The sequence below is a fragment of the Cebus imitator genome, unplaced genomic scaffold (assembly GCF_001604975.1).
Source record: "Cebus imitator isolate Cc_AM_T3 unplaced genomic scaffold, Cebus_imitator-1.0 Scaffold9, whole genome shotgun sequence".
Classification (NCBI taxonomy): Eukaryota; Metazoa; Chordata; class Mammalia; order Primates; family Cebidae; genus Cebus; species Cebus imitator.
In genome coordinates, this window is record NW_016107324.1 from 10,702,190 (window position 1) to 10,714,953 (window position 12,764).

The following is a 12,764-nucleotide window of genomic DNA, read 5'->3' on the forward strand; positions in this document are numbered from 1 at the left end:
GGAGGATCACTTGAGCCCCAGGAGGCAGAGGTTGCAGTTAGTTGAAATCACACTACTGCCTTCAGTCTAGGCAACAGTGAGACCCTGTCTTGAAAAAGGAAGAAAGAAGAAAAATAAAGAAAGGAAGTTGGAGAAGAAAGGAAGGAAGGGAAGAAAGGAAGAAGTGAAAGAAAATGAAGAAAAAGAAAGAAAAGAAAATGAAGGAAGGGAAGGAGGGAGGGAGGGAGAAAGGAAGAAAGGAAGGAAGGAAAGAAGGAAGGGAGAGAGGGAGGGAGGGAGGCAAGGAGAAGAGAGAGAAAGAAGGGAAGGAGAGAAAGGAAGGAGAAAGAGCAAGCAAGAAAGAAAAAGAGTGAGAAAGAAAGGAAGCACATCACTTGAGGTCAGGAGCTCAAGACCAGCCTGGCCAACATAGTGAAACCCCATCTCTACTAAAAATACAAAAATTAGCCTGGCCTGGTGGCGGGGACCTATAGTCCCAGCTACTCCAGAGGCTGAGGCAGAAGGATCGCTTGAACCTGGGAGGCAGAGGTTACAGTGAGCTGAGATGGCACCCCTGCACTCCAGCCTGTGCAACAGAGTGAGACCCCATCTCCAAAACAAAAAAAAAAAAAAGAAAGAAAGAGAGAAAACTAGGCCCCAGAGAGTTGGAATGACTTCCCCTGGACCATACAGCCAGCGAGAAGTGGATCTAGGATTTAAACCCAGAGAGTGGGTCCAAACCTGTACTTTACCCACTACCCGACATTGGTGAATCGTAACACGGGGCATTTCCCAATGCTTGAAGTCTGAAATGAGGTGAGAGATGTAAGGGTGGCAAGTAACAGAATCTGTATGCCCTTTGACTAGCGCAAGGATGCTGGAAACCCCTGTCATGATCCCATTCCTGCAGGACTGACAGGAATTTCTTGTTTCAGGGGGAGTTATATTTCTGAGTGCTTTGTTAGACTCTTAGGGTGAACCGTCTAGGTGCCAAACTGCTAAGAGCTTTCCCTTGATTTACTTAATCCTCATATGAACTCTGTGGAAGTTACCCATCTTACAGGTGAGGAAATGCTGACTAATATGCTTGAGCTGGACACTCTTACGCAGGAGCTGGTGGGAGAGCCAGGATCCAAATCCAGGTCTGGGGCTCCTAGTCCTCTGTTCTATCCGCTGCTCTTCAAGAAAACTCCACCCAGCTGGTACCTAGTATAGCACCACAGGACCTGCCCTTCTGCTGCCTCTGTTCTATTGTAGGCCTGGGAATGGCCCCAAATTGGACCTGAGGGAGGCAATCACAGGAGTTTTACTTCATACAATATGGAAAATTATGGCCTAATTTAGGATTGTTCATAGCATGCTATACTCCAGGGAAATTACTTTTTAAAAATCAATGTTGAGGGAGAAAACTGCCTGGTATTTCACCATCTGTCTTCACAACTGCTTCCTGTGACATTCATCCCTATCTATTGTCAAGAGTTAACCTGGACTTCTTCTAGCATACAGACAAGAAATTTTCTTAGCTGCTTGCCAGTTAACCTAACCAGAGAAACACAGTTTTCCTTAATCCACTCACAAGGCTTCATCTTATCCAAAGCATTTCTTCCCTCCCTGAGGGCCCACCGTGGGCCCATCCTGAATGAAAGCTCTGTGGTCTTAGGGTATGGAGGAGGAACTCTGTTTCAATGTCGGAACACAGTTAACCAATGCATTTAAAACAAACAAAAAAAAATCCAGAGTAGCTACTTTTATGTATTGTGTTACAAAAGCCACCTTCCTCAAAAGAATAATATTCCATGTCTTTGATAATTTCTACTGCAAGGTTGTTGTAACAATTACATGAGAAAAAGGCGAGGCACAGTGGCTCACGCCTATAATCCCAGCACTTTGGGAGGCCGAGGAGGGTGGGTCATTTGAGGTCAGGAGTTTGAGACCAGCCTGGCCAATATGGTAAAACCTCATCTCTGCTATAAATAAATAAATAAATAAATAAATAAATAAATAAAATGAGCCAGGTGGTAGTGGCACATGCCTGTAATCCCAGCTACTTGGGAGGCTGAGGCAGGAAAATCACTTAAGCCTGGGAGGCAGAGGTTGCAGTGAGCAGAGATCACACCACTACACTCCAGTCTAGGCAACAGAGTGAGACCCTGTCTCAAACAAACAAAAAAAAATTACATGAGAAAAATATCTAATGCTGATTATGTACCAATACCCTATTAAGCACATGACATGCATATGGTTAATGAGGAGTCTTCTCAGCAGGTACAAAGGCCCTGTGCTTCTTGAGAGATCACCCACCTCTTCTCCACAACCAACCACTGGGTCTTCAACATCTATTAAGCATAAGACGCAAGCCACAGAACACTACTTACAATGTCATCCTGTTTTAATCTTCAGAAACTTGATATTAGGTCAACTGAGAGACACCAATATGTTACCAGTTATTATAACTAGGTGGCAAATGTGGAAGTGATTTTTATTCCTTTTGTTTACACATGTTCTCTAAATTTTCTGCAATGTTTAGACAAGGAAAAAATAGCATTTAAAATATTACTACCAGCCAGGCACAGTGGCTCACACCGGTAGTCCCAGCACTTTGGGAGGCTAAGGCAGGTCAATCACCTGAGGTCAAGAGTTCCAGACCAGCCTGGCCATCATGGGGAAACCCCGTATTTGCTAAAAATACGAAAATTAGCCCAGCATGGTGGTGTGCACCTGTAGTCCCAGATACTTGGGAGGCTGAGGCAGGAGAATTGCCTGAACCCATGAGGCAGAGGTTGCAGTGAGCCAAGATCGGGACACTGCACTCCAGCTTGGGGGACAGAACAAGACTCCCTCTCAAAAAAAAAAGTTTATACCAAAAAAAATTATATAAAATCTTAAACGCTGTGATCCCCAAGTCCACTTAAGCCTAGCCTACCTCCCTGGACCCCAGTGGCCTCTAAACTACAACCTCAGCTCTGTTACTATACCCACAGCTCACCCACGGCTGACACCAAAGCAGGAATTGAGAAGGAAGAGGCTCTGGAGGAAAGGGGTGAGGCTTTTCAAGAGATTCCCCAAGTCAGCAGTCTGAGCACCATGTCACCTATGGACTCTGAAGGCCTGAGTCTGGAGCCCTCTGCAGGGTGGGACCTACAACCACCTCCCCACCCTAAGGTAACACCCTTGGAGAAATCACTACTCTTATCCTGACCCTGCTCCTGCCTCCTCTTCCTGTCGCCCACTCCTCCTTACGGAGGCAGGCCCAAGGGAAGCCCTCTCCCTTCACACCCACATTTGTGGATGAGGTTTCAAAGGCTAAGCTTTTCTGGAATTCAGCACATTTTGTCTCTCCCAGCTCAGAGGAATGAAAACTGTCCAGTCATGGTCACTGCTGTCTCCAGCCTTGGTAACACTTTCTACCCAGCAGAATATGAACCTGAAATCAATTCCCTGATGCTTGAAGGTTTCATTCAGAATGCATCATCATAAACGGACCAGGAGGCTGGAGGTAATTTCTCCAGAGATTTCAAAGTTACTCCACCTGGAGCCTCAGCCATTCCCAGGAATCACAGCCCCATTCTCTGAAAATGCAGAAACCTGCCTTGCCAGAACTTTTGTCTACATCCAGGGAGAGAGTCCTAACCGGGTTATTCCCAAGCCTTCCTAGACCCTGCAGAGGAGAACCATTCAAGGTGAACAGTCCCCAGCTCTCCCTGACTTCCATGCCTGGGGGAGTGAGCAGACCACCAGGACCCAGGCGGCAGCAGGCTGGGGCAGGAACTCTATCAAGGGATGGAGTTTCTTTGCCAGGACTCAGAGAACTAGGCAGACCAATCCTACTCCTGCTTGTCTCATGAGCACCATGTGAAAGCCAATGAGGTGACAAGTCCTGTATTAGCATCGTTCATATCCCTACTCTCCCATTCTGAGACTAGGGGGTGCTTATAATCTATTATCTAAACTGCAACATCTTGGAGAGCTAGAGGGGACACTATTTAGTTATGCCAGGACAATAGGTGTTAAACAGGAACGTCCCAGGCAAACCAGGATTTGGGCACCCAAGAGAACATCTCCCACCCCTGTGGCCAGCTGCTAGAGTAGTTAGTTCCCTGCCCTCCCCCAGAATGGATACCACTGAAGAAAGTCTACTTCCCTGATCAAGCCAGGACCTCACTCAGCAAGCTCCCTTGGCATCCCAAGAAAGGAAGAGGAAACTATCACAGGAACCACAAAAATGTGGACAGGGCCCTTATTTGTCTCGTTCAACAGAGTGTGCCCCGGGCCAAGAGTAGTACTCAGAAGGTAGTATATGCTCAATAAATATGTGTTGAATGAGTGAGTGAATGCCCAAACAAAGTTTCTAACATCAAGAGAACTCTAGGAAAACAGACTTGGCAATCTAGTGACACATAAAAGGGTTTGAACTCTAAACTTATAAAAATCCAAATCATTGTATAGACTGCTATGCCTTCCCCTTCAGGGGAGTTTATACATATGAAATGTACACAGCTTTAAAATGCCAGATTGAACTGAAACTGTAAACTTCTACAATAAACTAATAGAAGACAAATTATTTCTAAGCCACTGCCAAACATCAAATAAACAACTATTTCCTGCAATATCTCTAGTACAAACTCATTCAAAACTTTGTTGGGCAAAATTGGGACTGAATCTAGCAAATGCTTGCTATACACATCAGGATTCCTCTAACCCCACTGTGCAGAGGTTCCCTGAGAAACAGGTGCCTGGGGAGAACTAGATTTGCAGGAGATTTAAAGAGGGGACGTGCCAAGGAAGGACAAAGGAGCAGGAACAGGAGAAGACAAGGCGGGCCTTCAGGTCACAGTACAAGATGGACACGTCTGAAAACAGAGGGGGAAGGAAGGAGGACTGGATAGAAGACCCTCAGACACAGCACAGTTCTTAGGAAGTTTCAGCCAGGTTGATGGTGGATCCTGGGGCCCAAGTTGTCCAGTAGAGAAGTCCCACATTCCAAGGAACGGGGCAGCACTAGTGCCCCACCACGTTCAGTCACTGGCTGGAAGAAAGTGTGGCCTTAGCACAAACAGGGTGGTGGAGCCAGAGGGGTGGCAGCTGGGCTCTTACTCCACTGTGCTCCCGCAGCAGGAGTTCTAAGCAGCACGTGTTCAGGGCTACTGCACACTGTGACTGAAACAATATTGTCCCTGGAATGTCCCTTTTCAGGGAATCCAAATAGGCTCTGTGAAATTATGCCAGTTGTCAGCTGAATACTCACAGTGGATGACACGTAAGCTAGCCCACCACCTCCATAATTCTCTCCCAAGTGCTGTGGCCTTTCATTCCTACCAGCCTAGATAAAATTTTCTCATACAACACGATCAGTGACAAACTCTTATTCAGAAAATAAAAGTCTATTCTTTCATTTTATTATTCCCAAAGAATCGAACCCATCATGAGCAGCCCACATGGTGGCTGTTCAAAGGTACTGGAAAGGGAGGTATTTGGTCACCATTATCCATCAAGAATCTCTTTACAGGGATAGGTTCCAAGTCCTCATGCTGCTCTTGGTCATTCAGTGACTGCAGTCTTGGCCCAGAAGCCATCCAAGATGAGCAAGTGCTAAGCCATCCTTAACTCATACCCAGATGAAACAACTTGCGCAGAAACGCTGGTCCTCCCCAGTAACCCCTGTAAGAAATAACACAAAAAATGTACTTGCAGCGAGGCAGATGAGGTGCCTTCAGCCAGGAGGATGCTGAAAGGGAAGCCAGCTGCTCACAGAGGATGTTTATCAGCACATAAAGCATGATTGTCTAGTGAGTTGGAAAGATCCCGTGACTAGGAGGGAACAGCCTACTTCCAGTCCTAGCTTTGACACTGACTTGCTGTGTGAGCCTGGATATGCTGACTCAATTTGGTACACCTGTACAAGCCTCTACTACAAGCAAACTGCTACTCTTTCTGCTTTCATTAGCTCATAATTAACTATAGGTCAGGATTTCTCAATCTCAGCCCTACTGACATTTTGGACCAGGTAATTCTTTGCTGTGGGAGGCTGACCTGTGCATTATAGGATGTTCAGTAGCATCCTTGGCCTCTGCTCACTAGATGTAAGTAGCACCCCTCCAGTTGTAACAACCAAAAAAATGTCTCTGGAAATTATCAAATGTCTCTGGAGCAGCAAGGGGTAGGAAGATCACTCTTGGTTCACGACCACTGGTGTAGATACCCTAATTTATCTCTCATATGAGTTTGGAAAAGTTAAATGAGATCATCAGCTTTTAGAATGAAAAAGAGCAGCGGGGTGCAGTGGCTTACACCTGTAATCCCAGCACTCTGGGAGGCTGAGGCTGACAGATCACTTGAGGCCAGGAGTTCAAAACCAGTCTGGCCAACATGGCAAAACCCCATATCTACTAAAAATACAAAAATTAGCTGGGCATGGTGGCACATTTCTGTAATCCCAGCTACTTGGGAGGCTGAGGCAGGAGAATCACTTGAACCCGGGAGGCAGAGGCTGTAGTGAGCTGAGATGGCACCACTGCACTCCAGCCTGGTCAACAGAGCAAGGCCCTGCCTCAAAAAATTAAAAAAAAAAAAAGAATGAATGAATGAAAAAATAATGAATAATGAATGAATGAATAATTATTACTCTATTTACTTATTGAATGCCTACTATGTACCTGCCTCTTTATGTGTTATCACATTAATCTCCATCTTGTGAGGTAGGCAAAGTTACTTTCATTTTGCAGATAAGAAACTTAACCTCAGAGAGTTTAAGCAACTTTCCCTGGGACACACAGCTCTATATGTCATGCTAATAGCATGACACTGCTAATGGCTGTCATGACACTGCTAATGACATTAACATGGCAGAAGTATGACTCAAATACAGGTCTGACTGCAAAGTCTGTGCTCTTAATCACTGTTTACTTTTTCCTATAACATAATAAAAACAAAGGTAAGGGGCCAGGCACTGTGGCTCACCCATGTAATCCCAGCACTTTGGGAGGCCGAGGCAGGCAGATCAATTGAGGTCAGGAGTTCAAGACCAGCCTGGCCAACATGGTAAAACCCCATCTCTAGTAAAAATACAAAAATTAGACGGGCGTGGTGGCAGGCATCTGTAACCCCAGCTAATTAGGAGGCTGAGGCAGGAAAATTGCATGAACCCAGGAGGTGGAGACTGCAGTGAGCCAAGTTCATGCTGCTGCACTCCAGCCTGGGCAACAGAGCAAGACTCTGTCTCAAAAAAAAAAAAAAAAAAAAAAAAAAAAAAAAAAAAAAAAAAAAAAAAAAAAAAAAAAAAAGGTAAGGTAGCAGATGACAGAGTACTTGATATGTGAAAGTGATTTACTATTATTATTTATCCAGAAGCAAAAGAGGACCCAGAGCATGGAAGACGGAAGATTTAGTCACTGCTAATTAGGAGAAAAGAGGCTACATCCCCTGCGGGTGGAGATGTGCTACAAATCTCTTTCCTCATCCAGAAAACAGGCCGTGCACTTACCTTAGCATCATATTCCAATACAGAAGAGGCATCAGGTCAGCTTTCATGAGGTACATGGAAAGGCGCTCTTTGCTTTGATCAACAGGGAAGGTTTCTAGCGGCTCCGCTTTGTAGTCAAACTCAGCAAGAATCACACGGTTGTAGCTGGTCACCAGTGGACATGATGTGTAGCCATCATACTAAAATTGCAAATCAGACTGAGTTGGAAAGTAGATTTTTTTCATGGTACTATATTAATAATTTAGAATTTATTATTTGCTTTGGGTAATTATAATTTTTTTTTCTTTTCTGTATATTCTAACTTTTTGTACTGTGAAAAATGTAAACTATATAATAAAAAACATAGTACTAATGGCAAAAACAGAAATGCCCATATTGGAGACACTAATTAAGAAAGTGCAAAACCATGGGAAAACACTACTTTCACACTGAATGGAAGATGATCATTGAGACGGTAAGTTTTACGAGGCATACGAACCTTCTTTGTTGGTGTTTGATTCTTCATAATCAGAGAAATTGTTCTATCAAGTATTCCTGACTGGGCAGCTATAAGATAAATCAAAAAGTCAGAAAAACATAAGCATCTAGGTTTTCCATGAAAACTAATTTGCAAATAACTTTCATGTAAACACTTTTAAGAAGATTCCACTTCCTGTCCCTCGAGACTGTGACGAGAACATGACCTTCTTTTTTTTTTTTTTTTTTGACGGAGTTTCACTCTTGTTACCCAGGCTGGAGTGCAATGGCGCGATCTCGGCTCACCGCAACCTCCGCCTCCCAGGTTCAGGCAATTCTCCTGCCCCAGCCTCCTGAGTCGCTGGGATTACAGGCACACGCCACCATGCCCAGCTAATTTTTTGTATTTTTAGTAGAGACGGGGTTTCACCATGTTGACCAGGATGGTCTCGATCTCTTGACCTCGTGATCCACCCGCCTCGGCCTCCCTTCTTACCAGCTGAAGTTCTGACTACCAGAGGGGGTTCTTTCATTCATGAAAGGCCCACACATGTGGCTCCATGGGTTTGAAACTAAAGTGCCGACTCTCTCCAGTGCGTCTGTAAGGATGGCCCTACCCTAACTCCAATGCCTCTCCTCCTGGGGTCGAGGCTGTCAACTTAGTCTGTGTGTCAACTTAGTCAGTGTTCCTGGCCATGCGGGTTATCCCTGTGTCCCTGTTCACAGGCAGTCTGGACTGGTAGCCCCATGCATTTCCATTAAGACAAAGCACAGTTTCCCCTCTACTGGACTGCCCTGGCTGAGGCAGGGCCAGATGGATATGGATTTAGATATAGATATAGAGATCCACCTGCATTTCCATCTCTCCGTCTCTTTCCTAGATAGACAAAGATAGATAGATACATAGATAGATGGATAGATACACAGATAGGAATTTGTTTTTGTTTTTCTTTGGCAAGAGTGGGGAGACTGCCTTTTTTATTATGAAAATGTTCAAATTCCATCATTCTTGTTTCATCCTTCTCATCACACATACTATTTTTTTCCTGCTGTATTGTTAGAGCAGATATCACATCAATTCACTCATAAATCTTTCCGACTATATCTCTGATGGGGAATTTTCTTAACACAAACGCATAGCATTTTCACACCCCCAAAATATTAGTAATAATTCCTTTCATATAATCTAAACCCAGTCTGTGTTCAATTTTGATAATTAAAACTGCCCAGCCAAGTGCTATGGCTCACGCCTGTAATCTCAACACTTTGGGAGGCTGAGGTGGGTGGATCATTTGAGGTCAGGAATTCAAGACCAGCCTGGCCAACATGATGAAACCTCATCTCCAAAAAAAATACAAAAATTAGTCAGGCGTGGTGATACACACCTGTAATCCCAGCTATTCGGGAGGCTAAGGCAAGGGAATTGCTTGAACCCAGGAGGCAGAGGTTGCAGCAATCTGAGATGGCACCAGGGAACTCCAGCCTGGGCAATGAAGTGAGACACCACCTTGGAAAAAAAGAAAAAAAAGACTGCTCTTTTAAAGAAATGGCAGTTTGTGGCTGGGCACGGTGGCTTACACCTATAATCTCAGCACTTTGGGAGGCCAAGGTGGGCAGATCACTTGAGGCCCAGAGGCCTAGAGGTGGCCTAGAGGTAGAACATGGGATTCACTTTTGAGGAAAGATGGGTTACCTTTGTATTATAAAATGCTTATTCAAGTAGTTATTTTGTAATCCCCCAAATCAGGGTCTACTTTTTCTGTAAAGAAACATTGCAGGACTTGTGGGCCAAGAGGGTAAAATCAAAGATATTATATAACAAGAAAAAACAAATTTCCACCAAAAAATCTTATTGAGAAAATTCTAAACATAATAATATGTTTGTAATATAGGTCTACTAATGAGAAGAATAAAATTATTTTCCTTAGAATGAGAAAAAGAGTTAGCTAGCATTCCCTATCTTCAAAATGACTGTAAATGTTCACCTGTAGAAACCATTCTTTGCCACCTATACAAAAATAGGCAATGGGCTGTACTTGACCCTTAAGCTCTAGTTTCCTGATGCCCAAATCAAAGAAGCAATGATTTTTTTTCTAGAAGGGGGGGGCGGGGGGGGGGGGTTCAAAAAAATGAATAGTAAACAGCTCTTCATAAAAATATCAAATGATGCTGGCATGGTGGCTCACACCTATAATCCCAACACTTTGGGAGGCTGAGGTGGGTGGGTCACTTGAGTTCAGGAGTTCAAGAACAGCCTGGCCAACATGGTGAAATCCCGTCTCTAATAAGAATAGAAAAATTAGGCAGGTGCCTGTAATCCCAGCTCCTCGGGAGGCTAAGGCAAGAGAATTGCTTGAACCCAGGAGGTAGACGTTGCAGTGAGCCAAGATCGTGCCACCGCACTCCAGCCTAGGCGACACAGTAAGACTCTAAAAATATGTACATATTAAATGAGGCCAAGCGTGGTGGCTAATGCCTGTAATCCCAATGTTTTGAGAGGCCAAGGCAGGAGGATCGCTTGAGCCCAGGAGTTTGAGACCAGCCTAGGTAACATAGGGAGACCCTGTCTCTACAGATAATTTAAAATTTTCCTGGGTGTGGTGACACATGCCTACAGTTCAAGCTACTTGGGGTGGGGGATTGCAGTGGAAGGATCACTTTGATCCTAAGAAGTCAAGGCTGCAGTGAGCTGGGATCGCTCCACTGCACTCCACCCTGTGCGACAGAGCGAGACCCTGTCTCTCAAATAAAGAAAAAAATTAAATGGCTATATTCACTGTTGGCAAAGCAACATCTCTAAAGATCATATTTCCCTTTTGGAAAGCTGTGTTCTTCCTTGAGGGCCATAAAGAGTGTGGAATCTGGGCTAACAACGTCTGAGGAGGTCACAGCAGCAGGACATCAAGGCCAATGGAAAAGGAGCAGAGATGTCCAGGGGTGCCACTGCAGAGAGGTGAAGCCTGGCGAGCCAGGAAGCCGTCACCCAACGTCAGCCTTGAAGTGTGCATGGTGCAGGTGTACGGGAGTTTCTACCCTGTATTACAATCCCCTTCTATCATGCCTATGCCTCCAGTTAACTTTTGTTAAATGCCACATCCTGATCTTAGCTGTGCGGGGAGTAATTAAAGGAGCATCCTGGGGCAGAGAGAAGTGGACATGAGCTCAGGGAAGCCAGATGCAACACGGCAAGCTGGGTCTTGCTTGCATAGCACAGGGGTCTGAACAGAGGCTTGGTGGCAAGTAAACCCAAGAACAGATTAGTGAAACGAGTGTCACATTGCCTTGGGATACTCAGAGGATTTGGGGAAGGAAATCTAAGAAAAAAATGCAGATCTGCTTGAGAAAAGCTAGTACTATTGTAATTTGGACACCGAAGAGAAGAGCAAACAGACCTTCACACGTGAAATATTAGGTCGGTGCCAAAGTAACTGCGGTTTTTGCCATTAAGAGTAAAGGCAAAACCTGCAATTACTTTGGCACCAACCTAAATAACAGATAAAGAGCACTCATTATGGTACTGTTTGAAATAAAAACGGGTTGGAAACAACCCAGATATAATTAAGAGTGGACTCAATAAATAAGCTCTAGAGCAACCGAGAATAGGATGCAGATTGTAAGACACAGATGTAAAAACAATGGGGATGCTCTCCTCTTGGTTAGGGGAACGTGGAAGCCATACAGACGCACTGCACGACTAGGAGCAAGATTTTCCACTTCGAACTTTTTGTTTGATCATATTCAGTCTTATCTATTTGGAACATTGAATTAAGCTGGGTCATCCGGGCCTCACATCACAGGTAATTTCACCACATAAATTCAGCAGGCTTACATTACATGAACTCAATCCAAAGTATCACCCCACAGACTACCTATAAATTACAAGACAGTGAGTTCTTTTATAATGGAAAAAAAAGAAAAAGAGAAACTATCTCTTAACCCAGTGAGGAAGTCTAGCTTCACCAAAGACAAGACAAACTAATGTGATGGGCTCCTGAGATGCCACAGAGGGAGGTACACAGCCTCAGGTATGGAGATTCTTTCCAAAGCATATAACCTGAATCTAACCATAAGAAAACAACTAGACAAGGCCAGGCACAGTGGCTCACGCCTGTAATCCCAGCACTTTCGGAGGCCAAGGCAGATGTATCATAAGGTCAGGAGTTCGAGACTAGCCTGACCAATATGGTGAAACCCCGTGTCTACTAAAAATACAAAAATTAGCCGGGGATGATGGCATACACCTGTAATCCCAGCTACTCGGGAGGCTGAGGCAGGAGAATCACTTGAACCCAGGAGGCAGAGGTTGTAGTGAGTCAAGATCATGCCACTGCACTCCAGCCTGGGCGACAGAGGAAGATTCCATCGAAAGAAAGAGAGAGAGAGAGAGAGAGAAGGAAGGAGGGAAGGAAAGAAGGAGGGAAGGAAGGAGGGAAGGAAGGAAGGAAGGAGGGAGGGAAGGAAGGAAGGAGGGAGGGAGGGAGGGAGGGAGGGAGGGAGGGAGGGAAGGAAGGAAGGAAGGAAGGAAGGAAGGAGAGAAAGAAAACAACTAGACAGTTCTAAATTATGGGGTATTCTACAAGATAACTAGCCTGGAAACTTCAAAAATGTCAATGTCGTGAAAGTAAAGAAACAAATGTCAGAAGGCCTGTTCTACATTAAAGGGGACCAAAGAGACATGACACCCAATGTCCTGTGTGATCTTTGGCTGGCTGATGGATTTAAGGAAAGGAGAGGCTGGGCCAACAAAGGACATTTTTCGGAAAATATACATACATATGGGCCGGGCACAGTGGCTCACGCCTAGCACTTTGGGAGGCAGAGGCAGGCGGATCACCTGAGGTCGGGAGTT

General features: G+C 44.8%; 1 protein-coding gene across 2 annotated transcripts in view; it reads right to left on the minus strand.

The window, feature by feature from the left end:
• Positions 1 to 5,327: 5,327 nt before the first annotated feature.
• The window catches only part of SQOR (sulfide quinone oxidoreductase), a 51,898-nt gene continuing 44,461 nt past the window's right edge, over positions 5,328 to 12,764 (minus strand). For both annotated transcript variants that reach the window (XM_017545350.2, XM_037744501.1), the window contains 3 exons: positions 7,938 to 8,005; positions 7,460 to 7,638; positions 5,328 to 5,637 (listed from right to left, as the gene is read on the minus strand). In XM_017545350.2, the coding sequence (XP_017400839.1) occupies positions 5,580 to 5,637; positions 7,460 to 7,638; positions 7,938 to 8,005 (305 nt within the window). In that variant the 3' untranslated portion in view covers positions 5,328 to 5,579. The remainder of the gene's footprint in view (positions 5,638 to 7,459; positions 7,639 to 7,937; positions 8,006 to 12,764) is intronic.